General features: G+C 33.2%; 2 protein-coding genes, 2 non-coding genes and 1 pseudogene across 4 annotated transcripts; all 5 read left to right on the top strand.

The window, feature by feature from the left end:
* The first annotated feature begins 9,322 nt into the window (after positions 1-9,322).
* On the top strand, positions 9,323-13,273 carry LOC143555780 (ras-related protein RABH1b-like). The gene is made up of 6 exons (XM_077045278.1): positions 9,323-9,444; positions 11,684-11,754; positions 12,380-12,468; positions 12,596-12,707; positions 12,799-12,889; positions 12,985-13,273. The coding sequence occupies exons 1-6, from the start codon at positions 9,328-9,330 to the stop codon at positions 13,123-13,125; spliced, it is 621 nt and encodes a 206-aa protein (XP_076901393.1). The 5' UTR covers positions 9,323-9,327; the 3' UTR covers positions 13,126-13,273.
* Positions 13,274-14,357: 1,084 nt separating this feature from the next.
* Positions 14,358-16,277, top strand: LOC143555779 (glycine cleavage system H protein, mitochondrial-like). Its single transcript, XM_077045277.1, has 4 exons — positions 14,358-14,545; positions 15,020-15,108; positions 15,765-15,935; positions 16,036-16,277. The coding sequence occupies exons 1-4, from the start codon at positions 14,440-14,442 to the stop codon at positions 16,162-16,164; spliced, it is 495 nt and encodes a 164-aa protein (XP_076901392.1). The 5' UTR covers positions 14,358-14,439; the 3' UTR covers positions 16,165-16,277.
* A 403-nt stretch (positions 16,278-16,680) lies between these two features.
* LOC143555798 (U5 spliceosomal RNA) lies at positions 16,681-16,800 on the top strand. Its single transcript, XR_013139261.1, has one exon. It is a non-coding gene; the product is annotated as a U5 spliceosomal RNA (small nuclear RNA).
* Positions 16,801-17,940: 1,140 nt separating this feature from the next.
* LOC143555800 (U5 spliceosomal RNA) lies at positions 17,941-18,055 on the top strand. The gene has a single exon (XR_013139262.1). It is a non-coding gene; the product is annotated as a U5 spliceosomal RNA (small nuclear RNA).
* Positions 18,056-18,549: 494 nt separating this feature from the next.
* On the top strand, positions 18,550-18,675 carry LOC143555799 (U5 spliceosomal RNA; annotated as a pseudogene).
* Positions 18,676-25,887: the final 7,212 nt, after the last annotated feature.

Here is a 25,887-nt window from a genome sequence, read left to right as displayed (position 1 = left end):
GAGTATTGAGAACAAAGATGGATACGATCAAATAAAAATTCATAGAATTAGTAGAATAAATTAGAACTTAGAAGTAGAATAACCATATTTATTGAAACCGATGAATGTCAATCGAAGACTTGATGAATCCATGATAGAATACTAAACGAATGAATGCACACTATTAGGGTATAAAATGCGTATCGGGTTTTTTCAGGTTGACTGAAACCCATAAACAAGTAACCACTAATTGAACCAAATTAATACGGTTCAAATGCGGTAGCATAAATTAGGGTTCCATGAATACGAGTACTTTTGGGTTATGGTTTACAGTTTTTTGAAACGAGTTTCAGGTTGTGGATAAAAGTGACATGCCTAAAAACATTATGATGAAATGTTAGAGTGATATAATTTAAGGACTACAAGTAGATGGTCCAACTCTTTTTTCTTGTAAACACATAGATTTTGTAGGGAAAAAAAACAATATGACAAAATTTGATGATTAAAGTTCAAGCCCCTAGTAAGGAACATCAAGAATCTATCTTATATGTCAAAATCTCAAAGGCATTCCTAATTATGAGAAAAGATGTAACGAAATTTAGGCCAAATGCCCCTAGCAAGTGGCAATCTTCAAGGACCACGAAATCGAATACAAACGTTGAGGTATATCCTTACATTTATGTGACACCATACACACCAAGATGTCAAAATTATGTAGATAAGTTGTTTTGGTATCTAATTATTGGAATGAAATTAAGAAATGGCCATGACAACCCATATGGACCATCATTTGGTTGGGTGGTCATAAGTGATTCCAAAGAATAGAGAAAGCAACGCCCATGTTTGAGTATTATTTTCATTGTGGGTTATGACCATTTCACAATACCAAACACAAAACCAACCCTAGACTTAATGCTTAAGGCAAAGGTTTAATTGATCATTAAATAAACTTTCTTGTATATATATATATATATGAATTTGGATTTAATAATTTTAATTGGATTTAATAATTTTAACTTTCACTTTTATCAACATCAATCCCATTAGTATAATAATCATAGATTTATACTTGATTATTACTCGATTTCTCTCACAGTGATGTTTATGACCGAAATGAAGAAACGTAAGCGAAATCGAGCATATATCGAATGCAATTTGAGTGTAAAATCTATGATTAATATCGTTATGCTATCGGGAATGTTGTTGACAAGAAAATTAAAGTAAGGATTATTATTGATCAAATGTAAGTATAGAAAATAATTGGCCAATAGATCATAATTTTGATTACTTTAATCTAATTTCCCTATATGCGTGTACTCACATGCGTATGTATAGTCTAGATGTTGAACATAGGTGCGTAGTATGTGTTTTTATGTACGAATGTATTGTATGGATTTAAGCCTTTTATCTCCGAAGAAAATCACAATTGCCATACACACTTTTGTTAAAATATAATGAAATTGCATGGTTTTATTCGTTTTAGTTTATCGACATTTTTCTTAAATCATAATATTTACCTACACATGAACCTGATGTGCTGCTAAATGGACGACTTTATGGACGGAACTCGCTTTTAACTTTAATATGAATCACATATTGATTTTTCAATAACAACCATTCAATATATTTTACAAGTCATATTTGATTTCCAAACCATTCAATGATCACACTCATGATTTAAACATTTTTTTGTTGAATATGTGTTCAATTTATGTCATTGTGTCAAACATGTGAACAATATTCACCACTATGAATACTAGATCCTGAATGATGAGTATAAAGAAGAAAAATCCATCTCAACCATTACCTAATTTGTCAACTGTTTATGCACATAAAGGTGGAATATATGCCAAGAAAGTTAAAAGGGTTGGTGGTAATTAAATCACAACCAAAGAAGGATATTATTTGCTTTAATCAATGAGGGTGGTAAGAATTAAAGAGGGAAACCACCAAACAAAAGGTGAGAGGCTTAAAGCTTAAAAAACACAAGAATGTGAAAGAGAGTGGTATCATGTAATTTTTCTTTGCTTTGGTCCCATGGTGGTGGTGGGTCTCCTTTCTTTGATACACAAGGTCATATGACAACATCTTCCAATGTCTTTTAATTATTAAAATACCATTTTAATCATTTAAAAATATAATCACAAAAACTTATTTTCTCTCTCACATGCACACAAAACACAACTCATGAAAACAATTGTTGTTTTCTCCCTCTTGAGGGTTAAGATCCATTGATGCTCCTCAAGAGAATCCCCTTTGTCTCTTTTCTCTATGGGTTTTGGCTCTCTTTTATAACTTATTGTGACTTTGAAATTGGTGAGATGCATAGAAACTTACAAATTACAGAATGCACATTGCTTGTTCCTTTCCTGGGGGATCTAGATGCTAAAGCAACATACAAAACTAGATTCGAGTGTTTTATTTATAGCGTAAGTTTCGTATAGTACACCTAGAGACGTTGGGCGGGCTGGGCCGGTCTTTAATTCCAACATCTACCTTCTACAGACTACAATCATCATATTTTGTTACTAAGTGAAAAATAGTTCACTACCATATGTTAAATCTTATAATGTTCGCACAAATGTTATGCTAGAGGATTTTACAGACGATAAAATGTTTATATTTTATAACTCTTAGATATCATAATAATGTTGTTTAGATCTTATAATGTTCTAGGAATTATCGAATGTTTATGATATCATTGATTGAAAGCTCGTCAACATATCACTAGTGAAATGTTCAATGACGACTGTGTCATGACAAATCATGTATGATTGTGTTTATCGACTGATGTTCTGTCGTCAATGATATCTTTTTATCTAAGACGTTTTAAACCAAACTACTTGCCCAACCAAAACCGAGTTGTTTGGACGAATTTATTTTTTTTGGTACATGAATAAAATGAAGAGAAAAAAAAAGAAGCCTACTTGCTAGCCGTATGCATGATGTTAGCTTTTTTTTGTAGGTTAATTATATTTATTTAGAGTTATAATTAATGATGGGAAATTTATTATAAATAATATTATTAGGTTTAGTCAAATAATTCATGATATATTATTGGTAGGATTTGGTTGAATCTTAAACACGAAATCATGAAAACACACCAAACATTTTTCCACCGCCATTATAGTACCTCTTGATCGTGCATGACACATTGGAAAGGCATTATATACAAATCAAAAGAAACTCATAATACAAATACACACATATATATACATATAATATGTGTATGTATATGTATACATATAGAGAGGTTAGAGGTATATCAAATCAAAGGACACTTCTCCCTAATGGAGTTATATATGTTAAATCATGTGGCATGCAGACTCGAAAAAAAAACGTTGTTAAAAAAATAAAAAAAAAAGGATACAAAATATGTCCTATAAGATATTAATTAGTTTCAAAAGGAAACAAGTAGTGATGTAGTAATGTTGTATTAGACGTCTTACAAATAAATAGATTAGAGAAAAAACTTGGTGTCTTGGTAAACCACGGCTCTTTTTGTACCTTTCATATTAGTTGAATTCAACAAGAAGGAATCAAACAAGTTTTTGGGTTTAAGTTATTTATAGATTTATTTATCGCGGCGTAATACGACATGCTATTTACAACAGAGACATTATATTAAATTTTGTTTTCTTTTAACAATTTAAACACCTACTTATTCTAGTGTTTGTTTCATAATTCTAATTCCATACCATTTTACTGCTTAACATATATTTTAGACGAGTTAAATAAAAACCATTACATAGTTAAGAACTAAATGTTGCACTTCTAAGCCTTGATCATGAAATTAAAGAGGAGACGATTGCTGTTTATGAAGTCAAAGAGATGCCAAAAGAAGGAGATCTTGACAGTCCAACAAAATGTGATCGCAAAGCTAAAAGTAGTTTCCCTTGAAGTTTCGCAATCACGGAATACCCCCATTAAACTTAATTATGTAATAGATTATAGAGTAATCAAAGGTTAAGTATATTATTATACATTATCATTCTATGATGGAGATCAAATGAGTATTAGGTACCTATAGTCTAGACAGACAATAGTTGATGTGCATAATAACTATTTTAATGAAATTGCTTATGTATATGTTTCACCATGTCCTTCTCTAAAATGTTTTTTTGTGCATCTATATTCTAGTACCACTAAAAAAGAGAGCATTATTTATGGAATTGAGAGTAGAATAAAGAAAAAAGGGAGAGTGAATAATATTGAAAAAGGACTATAAATTTAAAGTGGTTTGGCATGACATGAGTGAATACATATAATAACAATAATGGTGGTCACAAGGGACTTGGGAGTAGGAACCATCTAAGGACATGCATCACACTCATCAAGTCAGGTCAGTGAGCCATTTATGTTATGGGATAAAGCGAAGGCAGGGCATGGTGGTGCATGGGGTCCTTTTGCTCATGTATTTGGTTCATTGTAAGAGTTGTCTAGTTATCATAGCAAGCATTTGGATTAACTTGTGTATGTTAAAATAACATGTATAATATTACTTAATGTAAAAAAGTATATGTATTTTTTTTAGTGAAACGTGGTTTTCGTCCCCGTGCTTTGTTCAAATATGCAGTTTTAGTCCAATAGTTTCAAATCTGCGATTTTCGACCATGTGGTTTCATTTCACTTGCAATTAAACCCGACCCCACTAACCCCGCTAAGTCTGATTGTTAAATCCATCAGCGTGCCTCTCACGTGAGGGACAAATTTGTCGTTTTTTGTTCCCAAATACACCTCAGCCCTCACGTGAGGGGGCTTGCGAATTGGGGTTGGGGTTTATTTGGGGAGAAAATGACAAAAATGCCCCTCACGTGAGGGGCATGCTAATGGATTTAACAACCAGACATAACGGGGTTAGTGATGTTGGGTTTAATTGCAAGTTAAATGAAATCACTTGGACGAAAATTGTAATTTGAAACTATTGGAATAAAACCGTAAATTTGAACAAACCACATGAACGAAAACCGTAGTTTACTCTTTATAATAAGAGTTAACTGTATGTCTGTATCAAATTGAAATTACATAATGAAGATGAAATAGAGATTTTAATGTAATGAAATTGTAAAAGTGGCCTATTGTATGTATGTTCTTACTTTTATAACAACTTTATGTAACAAGTGGGATACATTTTAATAGAAGCTTTTACTAACTTTACAATGTTTAAAAAAAAGTATTTCAATTTTCCACATAACATTACAAACGTAGAAGGTGAGATGTACGAGGAGTCAAGGACGAGGTAGAAGGTGGATTGATGGCTCCAATGACCGAGGATGAAGATTGAAGCCGCATTTGATGAGTACCTATGCAAATAGCTCGGGTTTGGTGGACGAAGATTAAGCACATCATGATATTGACGGATAAAAAACATCAAAAAGTATATTATGACTTGCATTTTTTTTTTTTAGTGTATTACAGTTTACGGTTTTCTAAGTTTTCAAATATTAAATAAAAAGTAATTTCAGTTATATGTGTTTACTTTGTTTTTTTTATGATAAGTATCGAAATTTATTTTTTTTAAAGAAAACCAGTTTGAACATGACTCAAACCGATTTGTATAAGGGAATGTTTCCTCTATAACCGCTTTATGACTCCAACTGATTTCAACACAAGCCGGTTTGACTAATGTTGACCAAACCTATTCGGTTTACAGCCCGAACTGTTTGGGCCTATAACCCGATTCACACACCTCTAGTAAGTTGGTCCAAGCAAAACAAATCAATGAACAAAAATGTAGAAAGTATACACAACCAAGTGAAAACAAAAAGGTTATAACCCACACATGGATCGATACCGCTCCATCGTACTGTTAACTGAACCAAGACCATTGAAAACACCAACCGATAACGGGTATCTTCTGCAAAATAACTGTTACCGTGGGCCAGAAGCCACTGCATAGAGTGATCACAACTTCATAAGTAACTAATAGCAAAGTTGAAGTAATAATCTCATTTAAAAAATAAATGAAGCAAACCTAAAGAGAATAATGACCCCATAAGCCTCTGCAGCCATTCCTGTAATAGGCCACCCGACGATAACAAAGAAGAAGCCGGTACCAAAAGAAACCGTGCCCTTAAAGTTGCTTCGTTTCGTGAAGAATTGTAAGGAGCATTTGAGTCCAATGGTTGTTATTACTCCCGAGATGAATAGGATCTGATTCGGTAACGAATAAAAGTGACCATTTGTTAGTAACTGTTTATTAAGTATATTAGTAATAAGAGATTTGAATAAAAACCAACATTTCCAATGGCAAGTAGACCCTTGTCAAAGAACAAAATGATTCCAAGAAACCAGAAAAAGACGCCAAATCCGATTAATCCTAACCCGATCTCTGTTTGATCAAAGAAAAAATTGGTTGGTGAACTTATATTGAAATAAACACGGGTTCATTTCACTAATACATCTTAGTGAAGTTATTATACAACTGATATGCATTATAGACTTATAGTGTTTGTAACGCCTTGGCAGTTGGCAAATCCCACATCAACTGTGTACATGAGAGATGTCGGATGGAAGCTGTTCCAGTTCCAGGATGGACGACTTCTTAGAAATATGTTTAACAAAAGTAAGCAGGGTCATGTTATTAAATCATCCTAGTGAAATTATTATATAACCGATATGCATTATAGCGTTTGTAATGCCCAGGCAAATCTCATATCGGTTGTGTACCGTTTCAGGATGGATGACTTCTTAGAAATCTCCACCACACAGTAAAAAACAAAGGTGCTCGCTTCATTGTATGCAAAACATACAAAAGTAAACACACTCATATTTGGACCAGCTAGACAGAGAAAACGGAACAGAAAAAAAGACTCAGCTTACAAAAAGGACTTACGTTATGGTACGCTTGTAGTTACGTGCCCATAAGTAGTGAACAGAAAGGTCTTGACGAGCCGGATCATGTGACATACCTAACTGTGGGACCCGAATTCATCAATTAGAGCCCCAGTTTCAAAGTTAAAAGATTTTCCCTCGATTTTAGTAAATATTTTATATGTAAAAAGGTAAAAAACACAAAAGTTCTGTAATCAAATATTGTGAGCTTAATCTATAATCAAATATTGCAACAACAAAAATGGAAACCTTGTAACCACCAATCTGGTTACAATGAGGCATCTAAATCCTAGAAAATATTAACAAAAACGAGAACAAGCAGTTGAAAACTCACGTTTCGAGTCGTTCATCTCCAAACCAACTAACGTGTCGTGTCTATGTTATAAAAAAAGACAGATCAAAGGATTTTCGTAGGCTGAATGAATGAGAGGAAACAGATCAGGATTGATTCAAAGGTTACAAGTAATATACAAATATTAAACCGTGATACAATAACTTAGGCCCAAGCCCAAAAGTTATATTGGCCCTCTACTTGTAAAGTTTTAGGCTTTTAGCAAGTAGGTGCATCGGTCTATGTGAGGGGACCTAAAGCGTCAAAATCTAAATATGAATGGGGCATGTTACTTGACACCCCCGTCTCATAAATGCATAGGGCTGTCAATTTATGACACGGACCTGCTAACACGACACGAGTTTTAACAGGTTTGGGTTTGAGCTTAACAGGTTTCGTGTCTTAAACATGTCGACCTGTTTAAAACATGTTTAAATTCGTGTCCTAACAGGTTAAAAACCTGTTAACATGTTAGTAACCCGTGTAGATTTTTATTTTAAAAAATAAATATATATACACTCCTAAAGTCTTAAACATAAAGTCATATTTACAAACGGCATGCCACTAATGCCCGTCAGAACCCGATATTATGTTTTTTATGGATGTTATGCATTGCTTATATGGTTTTTTGTTTAAAGTATACTATGGATTTGCCGTATTTTGTTTCAAATATGTTATGGTTTTGTGTTTTTTTTTGTTTCAAATATGTTATGGATTATTTATTAGTTAAGAGTTTTATGCTCTTTTGAATATTTTGGTTTCGTTACATATGTATTATTCATTGTGTCTTTAAAAGGGTCCCTTAACAGGTCTTAACAGGTTAATCTGTTACTAAACAGGTTCGTGTTCGTGTTTGAAAAAAATGACACGATTAGTTATCGTGTCGTGTTCGTGTTTAGCACAACATGTCATCGTGTTTTATCGTGTCGTGTCCGACATGTTATGACAACTCTATAAATGCCCGCTTGGATATTGACAGTAGTTCCAATGGGTTCGTTTTTTTTTTTTCTTTTTGTTAAGGAAAATATTTTTATTCAGAATAATCTCAAAACAAAGATCACAAAATGTAACTCATCTGTGAATCGATGAAGTCATATCAAGACAGATCTATAAGAGGCATGATGAGCGATTGATGAGTGGCCACACTGAGGCCATGAGGGAATGATTGCTCAAAGTTGAATAATCGACATTGAAGTTGGAAAAAAGTTTGGGAACAAGGAGAACTCTATGCCGGGTCGGTGCAGCCTAATAAGACCAAATAGTGTGGGCTGTATGTAAAGGGGACAGTAATGACGAGGAACACCGTCCCAAGGCTATATAGGGGGCGGTACAGCCGTATAGGGGTGGGGTGGTGTCCAAATACTGGGGCGACAAGGAGGGATGGCGGGGCCAGCTTCTTTAATACTCTCACACATGTTCTCACAGGCTTTAAATCACAACATGACTTTATGAATAAAGACCTTAAAGAACGTTTACTACATGACTATTACGTGACACATATTTTAACAATAACGATTATATCTTAAGAAAACGTTTATTATTATTAATATTTTTATTTTCATTTTTTTCCATAATAAATATTGGCTTTGTCTTATGATAAAAGGATTCAATTACAATAAAAAGGCAGGTAAGCGGACAACAAGCTACGCCGTCACCATCTTTTAAATGACAAAACTTATCCTATTGAAAACAAAGTTATTGTTCTTCGGCGTCGTTGAGTTACTACGCATGACCCGTTGAACTCTTTTCAGAAACGTACCCGCATCGGGGGTGAGAGACTCAAATGTATCGAAAACAAAAGAAATGAATGCGTGTTGGTTCTCAAGACACACCTTTTGTGCTTAACAATTTTTCTTGATTCTACCTTTTAACTAATGGGGTGTTTATGATACCTTATTTTACCTCATTATAACTTTTCAGTAATTTAATAAGTTACAACATTGCCCGATATAAACATCCCAAATTAATAAATTATAAGTCGGTAAAAATAACCCCCACACTAAACTAAACTAAACTAAACTAAACTAAACTTTGAAAAAATGTAGTATAAAATAGCAAGATTTTCTGCAGCGGAGACTTTGATCAATAGACAACAGTATCAGTATCACCGATTCCATTTCAATTTCAAATTAATTCAAAACACCAGATCAAGTAAGCAAGCAAGCAAGCAAGCAAGCAAGCAAATGGCACCAGTTTCGGCACTAGCCAAGTACAAACTAGTCTTCTTGGGCGATCAATCCGTCGGCAAAACCAGCATCATCACTCGCTTCATGTACGACAAGTTCGACACCTCTTATCAGGTACAATTCAATTACTTACATTACACTCGTTCAATCCGCGATCTGTTTGTATCAGATCTGATTTTATAACTTGTGCTAGGGCTTACAGATTTTAAAATTAGTTGATTAATTCTGTTACAATAAGCTAGGGCTTGTTTAGTCTTCAGGTTTCCGAGATTTGTGATCCCGAAGCTATGCGGTAGCCGAAACACTCAGCAGGACTGTTTCACCTCTGTAACCAACTGTTGTACACACTAATGTAGGCCTGCAACTGAAAGTGCTAGCTCCGTTGCTCCTCACTACGCGTGTAAATTATGGATCTGGTTTACGTGCACGTATAGTTTGAATGCCGTCTCTTTGAAGTTTGAACTACCTTACAGCTTTGACATCATAGGACTTACCGTCTTAACCTAGCTAGTATGGTTGATTGTTTAGGCTTAAGAAATGAACATTTTAGCTATGTGATCGTTATCACAGGTTATCTAAGCAGTTAATGCGGAAAAATATCGGATATCGGCCGAGGACCGATATTTGAGATATCGGTTATCGCGGTGAGATATCGGTGGGATATCGGTAATTTTAATATCATATATAGCACTTTAACACTAACAATTCAGTATGTTCTCCTCCTATTAACAAATTAACCTTTTACAACACTAATAATTGTAGCAAGTAGGAACTGATTAATACTCGAAACACCAACATTAAACACTAAAAGTTGAAAATAAAACTTAAAACACTGAAATCGGGAATATCGGTCAAATATTGCTGATATTATCGGTACCGATATTCTGGCCGATATTTTGACCGATATTTCACATGAGGACCGATAACCGATATACCACCGAGATTGACTGCATAGTAGGTTATTGACTTATTGTTTATTATGCTTTTGAGGCAAACTGTTTGTGTTGACTTGATCTCTTAAAATGGAGCTCAAATCCATATGCCTTTTGACTAAATTGTGTTTTGTAGTTTTTATTGCTTTAGTTAGTGTGAGTTTGCAGTGTTGATTTGAAGTTTTATAAGTTGTGGTAGGGTTTTATGATTTTGGAATTTAGTTGATCAGTTTTGTTACAGTAAGCCGGGGCTTGTTTAGAATTTAGGTTACTTAGATGAGTGTGAATTCTTCAGATTGGTGGAATATTGTATCCGGAATCTATGCAGTAGCCTAAGCACTCAGCTGGACTGTTTCACCTCTGTAACCAACTATTGTACACACTAATGTATGCCTACAACTGAAAATACTAGCTCCATTGCTATTGCTCCTAACAACAGTGTAAATGACGAATCTGGCTTACGTGCACTTATAGTTTGAATGCCGTCTCGTTAAAATACCTTACAACTTTGACATCATAGGTCTCGGACTAGCTAGTTGGGTTTTTTAAGTTTATGAAATGAACAATTTAGGCATTTAGCTATATGATCATTATCACAGGTTATCGACTGCTTGTTTATTGTGCTTTTGATGCAAACTCTTTATGTTGACTTGATCTATTAAAATTGAGCTCAAAGCCTCAAATCCATATGCCTTTGACTAAATTATGTTTTGTAGTTTTATAAGTTTGAAGTTTTATAAGTTTTGTTAAGGTTTTGAGATTTGAAATTTAGGTGATCAATTCTGTTAAGCTAGTGTGAATTCTACAAATTGGTGGAATATTGTGATCCGGAAGTTTGCTCATGTGATGCATTTTTAGGTTTATGAAATTAAATATATATCAAGTATATGATAGTTATCACAGGAGATCAACTTTTTTGTTATTTATGCTTTTGACAGTGTTGTAAAAATCGCGATTAGTCACCCATTAATCGCTAATCGGTATGCTACCAATTTGATTTCACCTAATCGGACCAACAAATCGGTAGTCCGTCAATGCCGGTCCAAATTAGCTCAGATCTTTCAAAATCAGTCAAAACCTGTGAAAATTGGTCAACATTGTTCAAATTCTTTGAAGTTTTTAAAAAATTATACTTATTAATCCAATCCGATTAATAAGTTTGAAAAATTATATATAAAATTTAGAAAAATTTGTGTGTGTATGTATGCATGTATATATAATTTTATATAAAATGCCAACAGGATTAATCTCGTTTAATCCTACCACCCGACTAGCGCTAGCGAATTTTACAACACTGGATTTTTGTGCAAACTCTTTATGTTACATGTTTATGTTCTGTTGTATTCAAATGTTAGTGTCGACTTGATCTCTTGAACTTGAATTAATACGCCTTTGACTAAACTGTGTTCTATATTGACCAGGCAACTATTGGAATTGACTTTTTGTCAAAGACAATGTATCTTGAAGATCGGACTGTTCGCCTGCAGTTGTGGTAAGATGTTCTGCCATCAGTCTAGCTGTTTAAAAACATGTTTGGGATTGAGTTTGAAAAATGCTTATTGGCTTATTGGTGTTTTCAAAAAGCCAATAAGTTAAAATATGTGTGGCAATTACAAAAATCTTTTCTATTTTAGCTTTTTGAAAGGGTTTCAAGCAGTTTTCCAAAAGCCTCAAATCCTGGCTTTTCAAAATGGCTTTTTAAAAAAGCCAATAAGCCAATAAGCATTTTTCAAACTCAATCCCAAACATGCTCTAAATCAGTCCTGTTAGTTTTACATAAGCTTTTAGTCAATCCCTGTTATCATCTTTAATCTATTAGAAATTTCATTTTGATTGAATCCATGTGGAATCAAACATGAAGTCATTATACCACATTTAACTTCGGTATGCATTAAATATGTCAATTTGCACTGTTGTTTCGGTATCATCATGATTCATGAGGAGTCAACTAAATAGTGGAGATGTAGGTGTCACAAATTACCCTGTAACATTACAAATAATGCATCTGTCATGTGCTTGCTTAATACAAATAATCATAAAACTAAATATCTTTGTGAACTTTATTTGCACTTTCTTTTTAATGATCTTTTGACCAAATTATAACGTATTATTTTCAGGGATACGGCTGGTCAAGAGAGATTTAGGAGTCTCATACCAAGCTACATACGAGATTCTTCAGTCGCAGTGATTATATATGATGTTGCAAGTATGAAACAGTAAAACATCATTTTCTGAAATATATTTTACTTACTCATATGGCTCTTTTTTTGTTTTCATATCATCATGGCCCGAGTTATGACTTCCAAAATTGTTTTCTGCTTTTATGGTTTTAGGTCGGCAGACTTTTCTAAACACTATAAAGTGGATTGAGGAAGTTCGTGCGGAGAGAGGTAGTGATGTTATTATTGTTCTTGTTGGGAACAAGACTGATCTTGTGGAAAAAAGGTGATGATTATTATTTTGATGGTTTGATTATTGCTTGATTAATTGTCTATTATGAAGTTTCTCATGTTGTCGTTTGTTGATGATTCACCAGGCAAGTCTCGGTAGAAGAAGGCGAAGCAAAAGCTACTGAGCTAAATGTCATGTTTATAGAAACGAGTGCTAAAGCTGGGTTCAATATAAAGGTATTTTAACACATACAAGAATTGTTATCTCATTTCTTATTAGTGAGTTATTGTTATTACTATTATTTATAAGAATATTGTTGTTATTATTACAGGCTTTATTTCGGAAAATAGCAGCAGCGTTACCAGGAATGGAAACGCTATCCTCAACAAAACATGAAGAACTGGTTGATGTGAATTTGAAGTCTTCAAGTGTGAGTCCATCCCAGCCTGAATCTGGTGGTTGTGCCTGCTAGTTAATCTTGTTACTGCTTCACAATTTGCAACTGGACAAGGTCAGAACCAGAAATTATCAACCGCAGTCTTCACGTTAATCGCTTTGGTATCATCATTTACCGTAAATCTATGTAACCATTTCTCTCCTTTTTGACTTTTTCAATCATTCTGCTTGTTCCTGAGTTGTCATTTGTTGCGTGTAAAAAGATTTCCGTAGATTTGCCAAGATTGAGTTTTGTTTTTTCTTGATCAATGATGTATCAAGACATACGTGGTTTGAACTTGAACTTCATTTTATTTTAAGAGTTTTCGCCTTTTTAGGCTATATGTATTTTGTTCGATAACGTTAATTGCATACATTATAGTTATGTGTAGCATATCAAAATATATTATCTTACAAACATATAAATTTAACTATTTTGTGCTCAACTTGATTTCTTTTCTCCAAGGCAAATACTGCAAATGCATCACCGTGTAAACAAGCTAAGCCGCTTGGGAATTCTCAACTTTATATGACCTCGACCCTAAATTGAGGCCCATTTAACAAATGAGCTTACGCCAAACTTCATATTCGAGCCCGTAGACTTGGGCATAAAACCCGTTCCGAACCCGTCCCGCAATAGGAACCCGGTGTACCTGACCCGCAAGTACAAATCATGTTCTAGTTTCTCAGAGAAACCGCATCCAGACCCGGAACCAAACTAGACCCATTGGAAGTGTTGCACCTCTACCAGGTCAAAAGTCGATACAAACCTGAAACCTGTTTCTGTTTGACCCGGTTATTGATTTTGTTGACCAAACCCAGAACCGGTTCCGGTTTAAAAAAAACCAGGTTTTGTGCACTCTAGGCGCTCGAGCTTAACTAGTCTATATTAATATATATTATAAAAGATGAAGTACATAATAAATATTGGTATATAAAAATATGTATAAATAAAATATGTATAGAAACATTCATTATATAAATAAAATAAATAATAAATGAGCCAAACTTGAGTTATAAACGTAAAGACGAATACATCGAGCTTAGCCAAATTCAGTTCACCCTTAGTATTGAGGTTAACAAGGAAGAAAATTAAAGGTGTAGACTCTAGATTCATAACACAAAACATTTGTACATTTATTGTTTAAAATATAATAAAGTTAGATTATAATAATTAAATATTATAAAATAGTTATAGATAGCGGTATCCACTAAGACCTGAAAGCCCATGAAAAGAGTTCATATGATGAGGCCTTTAACGGCAACCATTCATATGAAGATAACAAAAACCTTCTAAAAAGTAAAAAAACACAACACAACTCTTATCTCCACACACACACACACTTACTAAATGGCTCTTAGAATCTGGGCTTCTTCCACTGCCAATGCTCTAAGGTTATCAACCTCTACTATCACCACACCTCATTTCTCACCTCTTGCAAGATGCTTCTCTTCAGGTAATTTATTTGCATCCATACCCATGTTATAAAACGCTGCCAGGTCGGTCGGCTGGGGAGTTGCGAGCACTCTGCCCAGGCAGCAGGGGCGAAGCATAGTGAGGGCCGGGGTGGCCACGCCCCTGTTTTTTCGCACAGTAGTGTAAATTTAGTTTTTTTTTTGTCCGAAAATTTTTATATACGGTGTAAATTTACCCGATTTTGACAAAAAATTTGACGCCCCCCCCCCTCGTTTATGATTTTTTAAAATACATTTTGAGTCCGCCTCCCCCAACAACGTTCTTGTCAAGGCTTCGCCACTGCTAGGCGGGGAGTACTTGGAGATTATTCTTCTAGTACTAGCGGCCTAGATTGTTTTTTTACAACATTGTTCCTACCCCTCAAATCCCCATTCTTTGTATGTTTTTTTTCTTGAAACATGCAAAATTTAGAGGGCAAAATAGTAATTTGATGCATGCATTTTGGGTATTGTAGTATTGGATGGATTGAAGTATGCAAGTTCACATGAATGGGTGAAACATGAAGGGTCTGTTGCCACTATTGGTATTACTGACCATGCTCAGGTTCTTTTTCTTTCCTTCTAATATTTAATAATATTTAACTAGGTTTGTGCCCGCATTAACATGCATTCGGTTAGTATGGGTTCAGTTCGTTACGATACCGATACCACCAGATATAAAAAAAACTAACCCGTCAACGCAAAAAACAGTAGTGACACTCGTATAGTCTATAATAAGAAAATTTCCATATTAAGAAACAAAAATTATTTATGATCAAAGCGATACGAATTCGATTGGTGGCGGTGAGCTTCATTAACATTAAACTCAAAAATTATATTAGTTAATTCCCAGAAAAGAAACATATTTAATTAAATATACGTTTATTCGGTCGTAAAATTCAGGCATTGCGACGGTGACTTCACACGAATTGGTTCGGTTTCGGTTTCGTTTGCCGCAGTGCCGGAACTAAAACATAAAAAAAATATATATTTAAAGCAAAAATAAAAAAAATTGGATGGCGTGGCAGAAAGCAATGCCCCCACGTGGACCAATGAGGTTGTTAGGACACCAACCATTAATCTTTATCTATATATACATAATATATAATATACTTTAAGTAGCTCAAATATGAATAATATTAATAAGCTTATGAGCTCGTAGAAGGTTATATTGATATATATGTAATTACAAATTTATAATGTAGCTTAAAATAAATGCAGGACCATCTCGGAGAAGTGGTGTTTGTGGATTTACCAGACACTGGTGGCTCAGTGACCAAAGCCACCGGGTTTGGGGCGGTGGAAAGTGTGAAAGCCACCAGTGATGTTAACTCCCCGATCTCTGGAGAGATCGTGGAGGTTAACACAAAGCTCGGTGAAACTCCCGGTTTGGTAAATAAAATAAAATTAATCTTCTTGTTTTTTGTTTTTAAAATAGAAACAAGGTTTTGTTCATTGACTAATGAGTGAACTTGATTGACAAATGTTGAAGATTAACTCGAGCCCGTATGAAGATGGATGGATGATTAAGGTGAAGCCGAGCAACCCGTCGGAGTTGGAGTCTTTAATGGGTGCAAAAGATTACACAAAGTTCTGTGAAGAAGAAGATGCTGCTCACTAGACATTATAGCATTATAACATGCTTATGCATTGTGACCAGTTGTTTTAAATAAATGATATTATTGAAAGGTTTGATGTTGATTCATCTATAAATCATGAATCCGTTTTCGTTAATACCTTTGCTTAGAAATATGATGAATCAAAGTAAACGGAAAAAAAAAAAACTAGATACGTTCATTCTAACAGACGTTATATAAAGATATGGTTTTTTGGAGTTATGTACTCTTTCTTTGCTCTTTTATTGCATTGCATCGGTCCACAGGTAGACTTATCGATCCCTTATCGCATGTCGGATGTCGTCTTCTTGCAAATCCTTTATTTTACAAGATCTTTCATCAAAAATATGTACATTGATTAGTTTTGAGTTCTTTCATCCTATCATTATTAATAATTAATAACTAACAAAATAAGGATTAAATTATTGACAAATGTTTATCCCACATCGGTTGGTTAAAGTGGTTAGGAGAGTGATAATGTGTGTATATAAGCAGACCGGCTGCAGATGAACAAAGCACGCAGCTATGCAATAAGCACAAAGCAAACTATTCTTTCGCCTTTTACTAAAGAATACTGTGTGTTTGTAGCTTTAAAATAGCATACGCCTATTTTTGGAGAGCTTCTTTTTTTCCAAAAGGACTCTAACCAATAAAAGTTCTAATATTATGAACCCTCAAGCTAAAGTCTTGATTTGTAAAGTCATTTCAAATTTTAACTGTTTCGAACTGTAGTTACTGTTTAACTCAAACATCAACAAAAGCAAAACATAAGGACAATGGCTAGAACATTAACGGTTTAGCTTGTTTTTTGAATACATTCTTTTATATTTTTGTTGATAATTCTTGATTCTAAATTCTTACAAGAGAGAACTGCGGTTTTTGTTTCCGTGGTTTGTCCAAATCTGCAGTTTTAGTACAATAGTTTCAAAATTTGCGATTTTCGTCCCCGTGGTTTCTTTTCACTCGCAATTAAACCCGTATTCATTAATTCCGTTAAGTCTGATCGTTAAAGCCTTCAGCGTGTCCTTCATGTGAGGGGCAGTTTTGTCCTTTTTCTCCAGACTTAACGGAATTAGTGAATACGGGTTTAATTGCAAGTGAAATGAAACCACATGGACGAAAATCGCAAATTTGAAACTATTGGATTAAAACCGCAGATTTGGACAAATCATGAGGACGAAAACCACAATTTACTCTTCTTGGAACAATATTTCTGTTTCGTTGATTCTTGTTCATGTAAATCATTTTGGTGTTATTTTCACATATATCTGTCAAAACATTGGCCATCAAAGCAATTAATACAGGATATTTAGATCTGTTGATAGTTCAGGTTTGAGAAAACGAAAATTGCGTTATGTTGATGACACTAGATTCGATACGTGACCAGCAGACTGATAAGAGAATAATCAAATTTGCCACCCCTATATATATTTAATTCAAGTATCTTATATTAAAGAAACAGAAAAAATCATATGGGAACATAATCCGGTATATAATTTGATGCAAGAAAAAAAAAACACTTCAACTCGTCACATGTCAAATCAGGTCCGGGTTAGAATGACTTCGTGTCAAAACAAACCATTTTAAAGATGCTAGTTTGGTTTAAGTCATAATGGGTTTTGATTAAAATGGGACGGTTCGGTTCAAAAATTAGATGTTTAAAAACATGCGACTGAATCATAAAATGCTCGTTATGGGTTGTCCCACATCGGCTGTTGAAGGAGTTAGCAAGTGAGGATGTGTGTATATAACCAGACCAAATGCATTTGGTTTAAGCATGCAACTATGCAATGAGCACAAAGCGAATTATTCTTTCTTCTTTTACTAAAGAATACTGTGTGTACGCTTATTTTTGTAGAGTTCCTTTCTTTTTTGAAAGGACTCCAACCAGTAACAGTTTGAACATTAAAAAGTCTTTGAAATTTACACTGTTTTAAAGTTCGGTTATTGTTGAACTCCAACATATAACGATACTAAATATGCCGCAACTGTGACATCTAATTGTGAGATTGTTTGGACATGTATTTGCTTTCATAATTTTCCTTTCAAACTGATTCTATATCTTTTGTTTGTATCATTGTATAGATATTTATCAAAACAGTGGCCATCAAAGCAATTTCTATACGATATTTAGATCTGTGTTAATTCTGGTTAGGGAAAACAAAAATCGTATTATGTTGATGACGCTAGAATCGATAAGTGAGCTCAGACCAATAAGAAACGGAAAAAGTCATCTGAACATAATCCTGCATATTACTAGGAAAAAAAACTCGAAACATGTCATGTCATATACTTGCTTTATAACAATCACAGGTAGACCTATGCTTCTGACACCCATAAGTTTTCTTTTAGAATATCAGGTTTGAGTTATGTTGGCTTCAGGTCAAACCAAGCCATGCAATGAGCACAAAGGCACAAAGCAAATTATTCTTTTGTCTTTTACTAAATGATACCGTGTACTCGTTGTATTAAAGTAGCATATGCTTATTTTTAGAGAGTTCTTACTCCTACCAATCATAGTTCTAATATTTAAATCTATTGGTTAAGAATATAAATTTATTGTTTGTGTGTGTTTTCCAAATATAAATTGTATTTCTTTTCTCATACTGGTTAATAAAAAAATTTATTTTTATACAAACCAAGAACCAGTAAGTGGTTTAGTAAAAATTTTAAATCCATTGTCAATTACTTAGGTTCGTCAATTTATAAACACTACATGACAGGGGTGAGCAACTTAACCGCCATAACCGTTATACCGAACCTTAACTGACATAACCGAATCGATTTTAACCGATAACCGACATAACCAGTGGGTCGGTCAATGAATTTTTAAAAACCGCCAAATACGGGTCGGTTTTGGTTAAAGATAATTTCAAAACCGCCATAACCGAACCGACCCATTTATTTAACCAACAATATGTTTGGGATTAACTTCCACCAAACATATTGTTGGATCATATCATTTTAAAGTTTTTGGTTCAACGTTTGTTATCAAATTAAGTTGAATTTTATTGTTCGATTATATAATATCATTCTTTTTTTGAATATTTGGTATTAATATTATGGATTATATACTTTGTAATTATGTCATGTCGTTTTTTGTAATAATTAGTACCAAACTTTAGGCCAATTATATTGTTTTGGTTACGGTTAACCGACCCATAACCGACTCACTATAACATACAAAACCGATTAACCAAAACCGCCATAACAGGCCGGTTATGGTTATGGTTATCCATTAACCGACATATCGGTTATGATTATGGGTTTGGCTCAAAACCGTCCCAAACCAACCCATGCACATCCCTACTACATGATATTGATTTGAGGATATATTGACTTCAAAACAAAAGTAGTCTTTATCTTGTGTCCAAATAGTCATTTGTAATATTGAGATAATGAGATAAAAATAGTAGGTATATTGGAAAAGAGTGAAATGAGTTGATGTCACTTGAACACATTAAATGAATTTAAAAATAATGTATTTCAACATTTAAAACATGATTAATAATTATTAAAATTAAAAGAACCGGTTATGGGGAGACCCTGTTCTGTCATGGACAAATGTAAATATTTATAGGGCATATATAGTTTAGGAGTATGAGTTAGATATATAGGTTGCCTTTGAAAAAATCCGTTTTAGTAATATTAACTTATAGAACACCTAACACGACCAACATAAACGTACCCATGACATACAAAAACTAGCAAATATGACGAAAAATACACCACATACATACCCTAGCTAGACCAAATGATTAGAACAAAAATGAAATAACAAACGTTCCATCCTTAATGCATTCGCCTTAATTAACTCGTATGAGCTTTCCCGTCGCTTAACTGATCCGAGGATCTACATGAGTACCATGTATATTAAAATTGTATGATATTAATCTTTGGATGCAATTAACATGTAAGTATTATTTAGGTCATATATATATGTGTGGCCGACCAAAAAATTGATATTCATGTTTTCCTATCATTATGAGACCTAATGGCCATCAAATTTCATGCTCAAGTCAAATCCTGACCACAATTAAATTCATTCCTTTATTGATCTTGATCTTTCAATTTACAACACTGAAATGATTAGTCACCAGCATCTTAAACAAGTGGCTCAACTTGTTCGTATGCATGGTCTCAATCTTGCATCTTCTCTTTTAAATCCGTCGAAACATGATGAAATGCTTATGATCCGCCTATTGGTTTTAATTTGTTCATGAGGCGTTTGGTTTGCAGAATGTTTTGAAAGGAATTGAGATCTTATGGACTTGTATGGATATAATTTTAACCTAATTTTAACAAATTAACCAAACTTATACCCTTCTCTTGGACATATTCGAAGACTTTGTTGACTTATGAACCCGTATGGGTATATATGTCACCACTGATTTCTAGCCTACGTTCAAAAGTAAGACTAATTAAAACTTACACCAAAACATAGAAAAATTTCCAAAATGCCACCACTAATTTCTAGTAGTCTATGTTTAATTAGGGGTGTCAATTGTGTCAGGTTGGCAGGCTGATAGGTTTTGGGTTGGCGGGTTAGCGCGTTGAGATTCTTCAACCCTAACTCAACCCATATTTTGTTTCGTGTTGTGTCGACACATTTAAATTTGTTTCGTGTTCGGGTTGGGTTTCGGGGTAACCCATTTTACATTCATATACGAGTATGAGTAATACCTATTGACTTGTAATAAATTAAACAATTAATTATTTTTATTCATAAAAACTTGTTAGTAATTTGTAATAAATCTAATTGTTTTTGTGTATTTATATTTCATTCCCAAGTAACAAACTTAGGTTCACATATTTAGCTCAAGATAAGAACAAATGAATAAAAAAACTAGAGAATAGATAGTTAGAACTAATAAAATGAAAATGTTGTAAGTAAAAAGTAGATAAAAATGGTGTAAAAAGAAATTAGTTTTACTTTTAAAAGTTGATTAATATATGAAAAATTAAAAATATATGTATTTAACTTTAAAATTTAAAACTTCTTATCTCTAAAATTAAAATATTAACTTCTCTAAAATTGTTAAACGGGTAGCATGTCTACCCACTTTTTAACGGGTTGGGTTCGGGTTGACCTGTTTTTTAAACGTGTCGGGATCGGGCTGACCTATATAAGAAAACGGGTCATGTCAGCCAACCCAAAACCTATATTTTTTCGTGTCGGGTTTTGGGTTGTATTAGAAATTGGCACCCCTATGTTTAATCTTCTTATGCGTTTTATTAATGTGACATGGTTTTTTAATTTCACACTTTTACTGTTTTACATAAAACCTTCACAAATTATGCATGGGTTAGTCTCGTCTAATTAATGGTGTTAAAAAGCTGCAACCCCGTACTTGTTTTAACTCTTGAAACTCAAATACGACTCATAGAACATGTTTATCTAAATTAGTCAAACATGCTTAATTAGTGGTTCGTGGTTTATACGCTAAAGCGTTTCTACTTATAGAGCCATGGTATAGTATTAGATATGGTAGGATACAAAATGACATGTGATGTTCGCTTTATAACATCAATACTTAGCGTGGATTATTAGATAAGGGATGGATCAGGCGAGAATATGTGATAAGAGAATGAAGAAAACGAACTATTCATTTCTTTTTTTAATTTCAGAAATTTTAAAACACAAAAAGTTAATTAAATGCAATGCTTATTCATCTACTTGCATAGGCTATACGTATCATGTGTAGGTAAACGCTTTAAAGTGAGAGAAACACATAAAAAAGTAGTCTAATGGGTATATATATATATATATATATAACATAACTTTTGTATATAAGAAGTAAAATATCTTAAAATTTTAAACATTGATAGAAAAATTAACATTTAGGATTCAACCTTTTCTTCTCGTAACAATTAGTCTTCTGTAATGAACATCTCCCTTAATATATGTTACCAACGACATATTTTAGAAAAGGGTTTTTGAGGATATTCAACAGAGTAACGCGCGCACAAGATATTTTTCAAAGTGGCAAAGCATATCAAAGCAGTTTTTGTAATCCATTTTTATGTCAAGGACATTAAAATAAGGTTTGTTGATAATCATACTTGTTAAATTTATGTGCATAGCTTAGTTATGATACCTTCTTATATATGTTGTTATTAGTTATTAAATTAGCATACATTATTAATTGTATTAAGAATTGTAAGTGGGGATGACAAGTGTCGATAGGGTGTGAGGTGGATGTCACCAAGTTATAGAGAAGGTGTTATAAGAATTTACCATCTTGTTATACAAGTGGATAGGTAGCATGGCCCCATGACTATATCACCTAGTCATAGAATGTGGTGACACTTCATTGTTGTATGTAATTGTGTTGATCAATAAAAATATATATGTACTTTTGTCACGTCTATTCTTTTTGCTATACTAACGTGGTAATTGCAATGTAAACTTGTGTGTCTCTCACTTAGCTTGTAGCTTAACCAGTACTCCAAGAATATTTTTATGACATATGCTAGATTTATATGACACTAATGTTAGTCAAGATGGAATCAAGCAAAAGAGATTAACACTAATGCTAGATTTTTATCACATATAATTTGGTAAAGCCTTTTGAAATTGTGAATATTTTGATGGGTATGGGATGAAGCTTTAGTTGTGAACTTTGTTACGTACACAAATGTGTTGTAAATGATATGAGTGGCCCATTTATGATGTTAACTACATGTTAGATAATTTGTACTAGTGGAAGTATATATCTTTAAATAAAATGAATGTATAGATCTTTAAATAAAATGGAAGTATAGATCTTTAAATAAAATGTCACACTATTTATTATTATTATCATTATTATTTATTTATTTTTGGCAATTTACTCCAATGATTGCATGGTTTTGTTTCAATATATATCTCATGTCAAATTGAAGTTTTGACAACACAGCTATGAATAGCTGAGAAGTGTCTTGGGGTCTTTTTAAGGCGTATGTCGTAGTTGTAATGGTGTCTCTCCCAAAAAAGTTTATAACATTTGTCTTACTTCTCACCTAAGTTCGAATTCCCCTTATAGTGGTGTTGCCTATATTTTGAACACACGCATGAGCCTGGATTTGAACCTGGGACCCCTTCGAAAGGAAAGCCTCCTGAACACTCCACCAAAGTGGTGATGGTGTTTCGTAGGTTGATAAAGAAATTTCTTATGTTGATAATCTACCATACTAGTTAATATAACCCGAAAAACTAACAGGCTTAAATTCTAGGAAATCCTATTAGCAAAGTAATATAAACTCGTTATACAACGAGAGATTCCTTAATCCTTAATTAACATTGTAACCCGGTTAATCGAACCGCTTGTCCGAGAAAGACGTTGAAATGACAAGTTGTTTGGCACAGATGGTGGGAAATCATGACCTAACTTAGAAAAGATGTCTAAATCTATCAAACTCAACTCCAACAAGTGTATATACTGTGGTCACGTAAGACAACCCATATATAAAAGATTTGCCACCCTGTATACATTTGCTAGGCTCAAAAACTATATGTATCCTAGGCAATATCAGAAGACCAAACATCATTAAACTGATAGATTAAAATGCATAACTCCCAACTAAATATATCCTAGTACTGTTTCAAAGTGACGCTTGAAAAAGATCTTTGTGGACATAAATAAACACAGTTTGCAAAGCCTATGTAGTCCAACTTGTTTCAATATCTTACAAAGACTTAAGCTTCATTGTTCACTTGGGTAATATGATTTTCAGTTATTATCATCAATGTTCGTGTAACTGGACCGACCAGTTTGAAAAGCGTCAACACATGTAGCTAATCGGTCTGATTAAGCCTATTTAAAGATAAAACTGATCAGACCGAGAGTCAAAAATTTTCTTTTCTTTTCTTTATTTTTTTCTTCCAAAGTCTTGTTTAACGATTACTTATCATGCACCCTTTCCATCATATTATATTAACATTTCAATAAAAAAATAAAAAAATAATTACATTACATATGTAATTATAAAAATGTCACCGTTCGGATTTTTCTTAACAAGAAGTCAGTGCGAAGCGAACAAAGCAAATAAAAAAAACTCGAGAGGAGAACTCAGGGTGATAACTATGCAAATGGCGTAATTACGCTAAATAGAGTAATAATTATTACACTATATAACGTAATTATCATATTACGAAAATGCAACCACACCCTACTTTTACTTTAAATAAAATTTATTTATGCCTACTCGCATCATAAATTTATATACGGCGGGAAACAAGTTATTGTAAAAAAAGTACAAATATTAATCATTTAATTTTTTTTATCAGTGGTTTATATTTTGTAGAACTTTATGATTCTTATACAGACACGCAAGAGATGTATAGACCTACAACAATTTTTTTTTAGTTTTTTTTTTCGTTTACCTACAAATGTGTATCTAATTTAACCTAAAATGAATAGAAACACTAAATATATATCATTTTATTTATTTTTAAAATTTAAGATTAATAAAATGCACGTTTTTACTGCTATTGAAGCGTTCTTGCAACATATAATGTTTTGGATAGTCCCTCCCATATATACAATTATTATGTCGTAATCCATTTTTAAAACCGACCTGACGTAATAAGACATCCGCGATAATAGTTCCATTATTATAACTTTGATTTGAATGCCTTAATAACTAGATGATCTTGAGATCTTGATCGGTGACACATTCTTATAATATTCTTCTCTAAAAGTATGTTTATTGTCGCTTCATGATCTTGAGAAGTCCACTTTATTCATACCATTATAAATATATGTTTAGTCTTATATATATATATATATATATATATATATATATATATATATATATTAACTAATAGATAATATATAGACCCGTTTGGGGTAATACATGCCTGTAGATCGACCTAGATTCATGGTGGATGACAGAACATGGTGGCATCTGACTGGTAAGACCAACCTTTTTTTTAAATAAGAAAAAAAGTTGACCAATGTGGCTAATGGAAATCAATTGAATGGCTTGATGTGTGCTCATTTCCTAACTAAAACTATAGTTTAAATAAAGTTTCACATGTTGGCAAGTTATATCACATGAGATATGAGATATGGCTACCTTTTGGTGCATTTTTCATTGGTTTGGATAATAGTTTAGCTTTATAAGTGCACATATAGATTATGCAATCTGCGATCTTCGAATATTGGATTCGGCTTGGTAAAGTTGCGGTAGATAAGTGCAATTCATAGTCATGATTTAAGTGTTTGGCCTAGAAGCGACGTGTTCATGATATAGTCTTGTGTGGTGCAAACTGGGTAGTAGGATCTGATTTGGCTCTTGTGCTCTGTTCCCGAGATTAATAAACGAAAGAAAAGAAAAAGAAATTAAGGAGAGAAAAAAAAAGTGAGGGAAAAGAAAAGATATGATTTAACTTCGTTTCCCGAGTTCAAAAGAAAAGAAATTAACGAGTTTTGAAGAAAGTTAAAAGAAGATTTTAGTCTTTCTAAATCCCTCAATTTTGGAAGGAAAGTTCGAAGAAAAAAACATCTAAAAGTTTCTATTATGTCTACTAAAAAACTCAAGAACACAAATATTTTTCACTTTTCTTCAATTTGTTTCAATTTCTCTCTTTTTAAAAAAAGACTTATGAACACAACATTGATGCATCAACGTGAAAAGAAAATTATTATTTCTTGAATAGCAAAATTTTTCAGCTAGTTTTGAAAAGAATGTTGGTTAAAGTGTGACCTGAAATTGTTTGATGATTAAGAAGAAATATATATATG

Source organism: Bidens hawaiensis, unplaced genomic scaffold (genome assembly GCF_021521415.1).
Source record: "Bidens hawaiensis isolate Kalapana, Puna unplaced genomic scaffold, B.hawaiensis_p1.1 tig00018313_1, whole genome shotgun sequence".
NCBI classification, from domain to species: domain Eukaryota; kingdom Viridiplantae; phylum Streptophyta; class Magnoliopsida; order Asterales; family Asteraceae; genus Bidens; species Bidens hawaiensis.
This window is presented reverse-complemented; position numbering and strand designations above follow the sequence as displayed.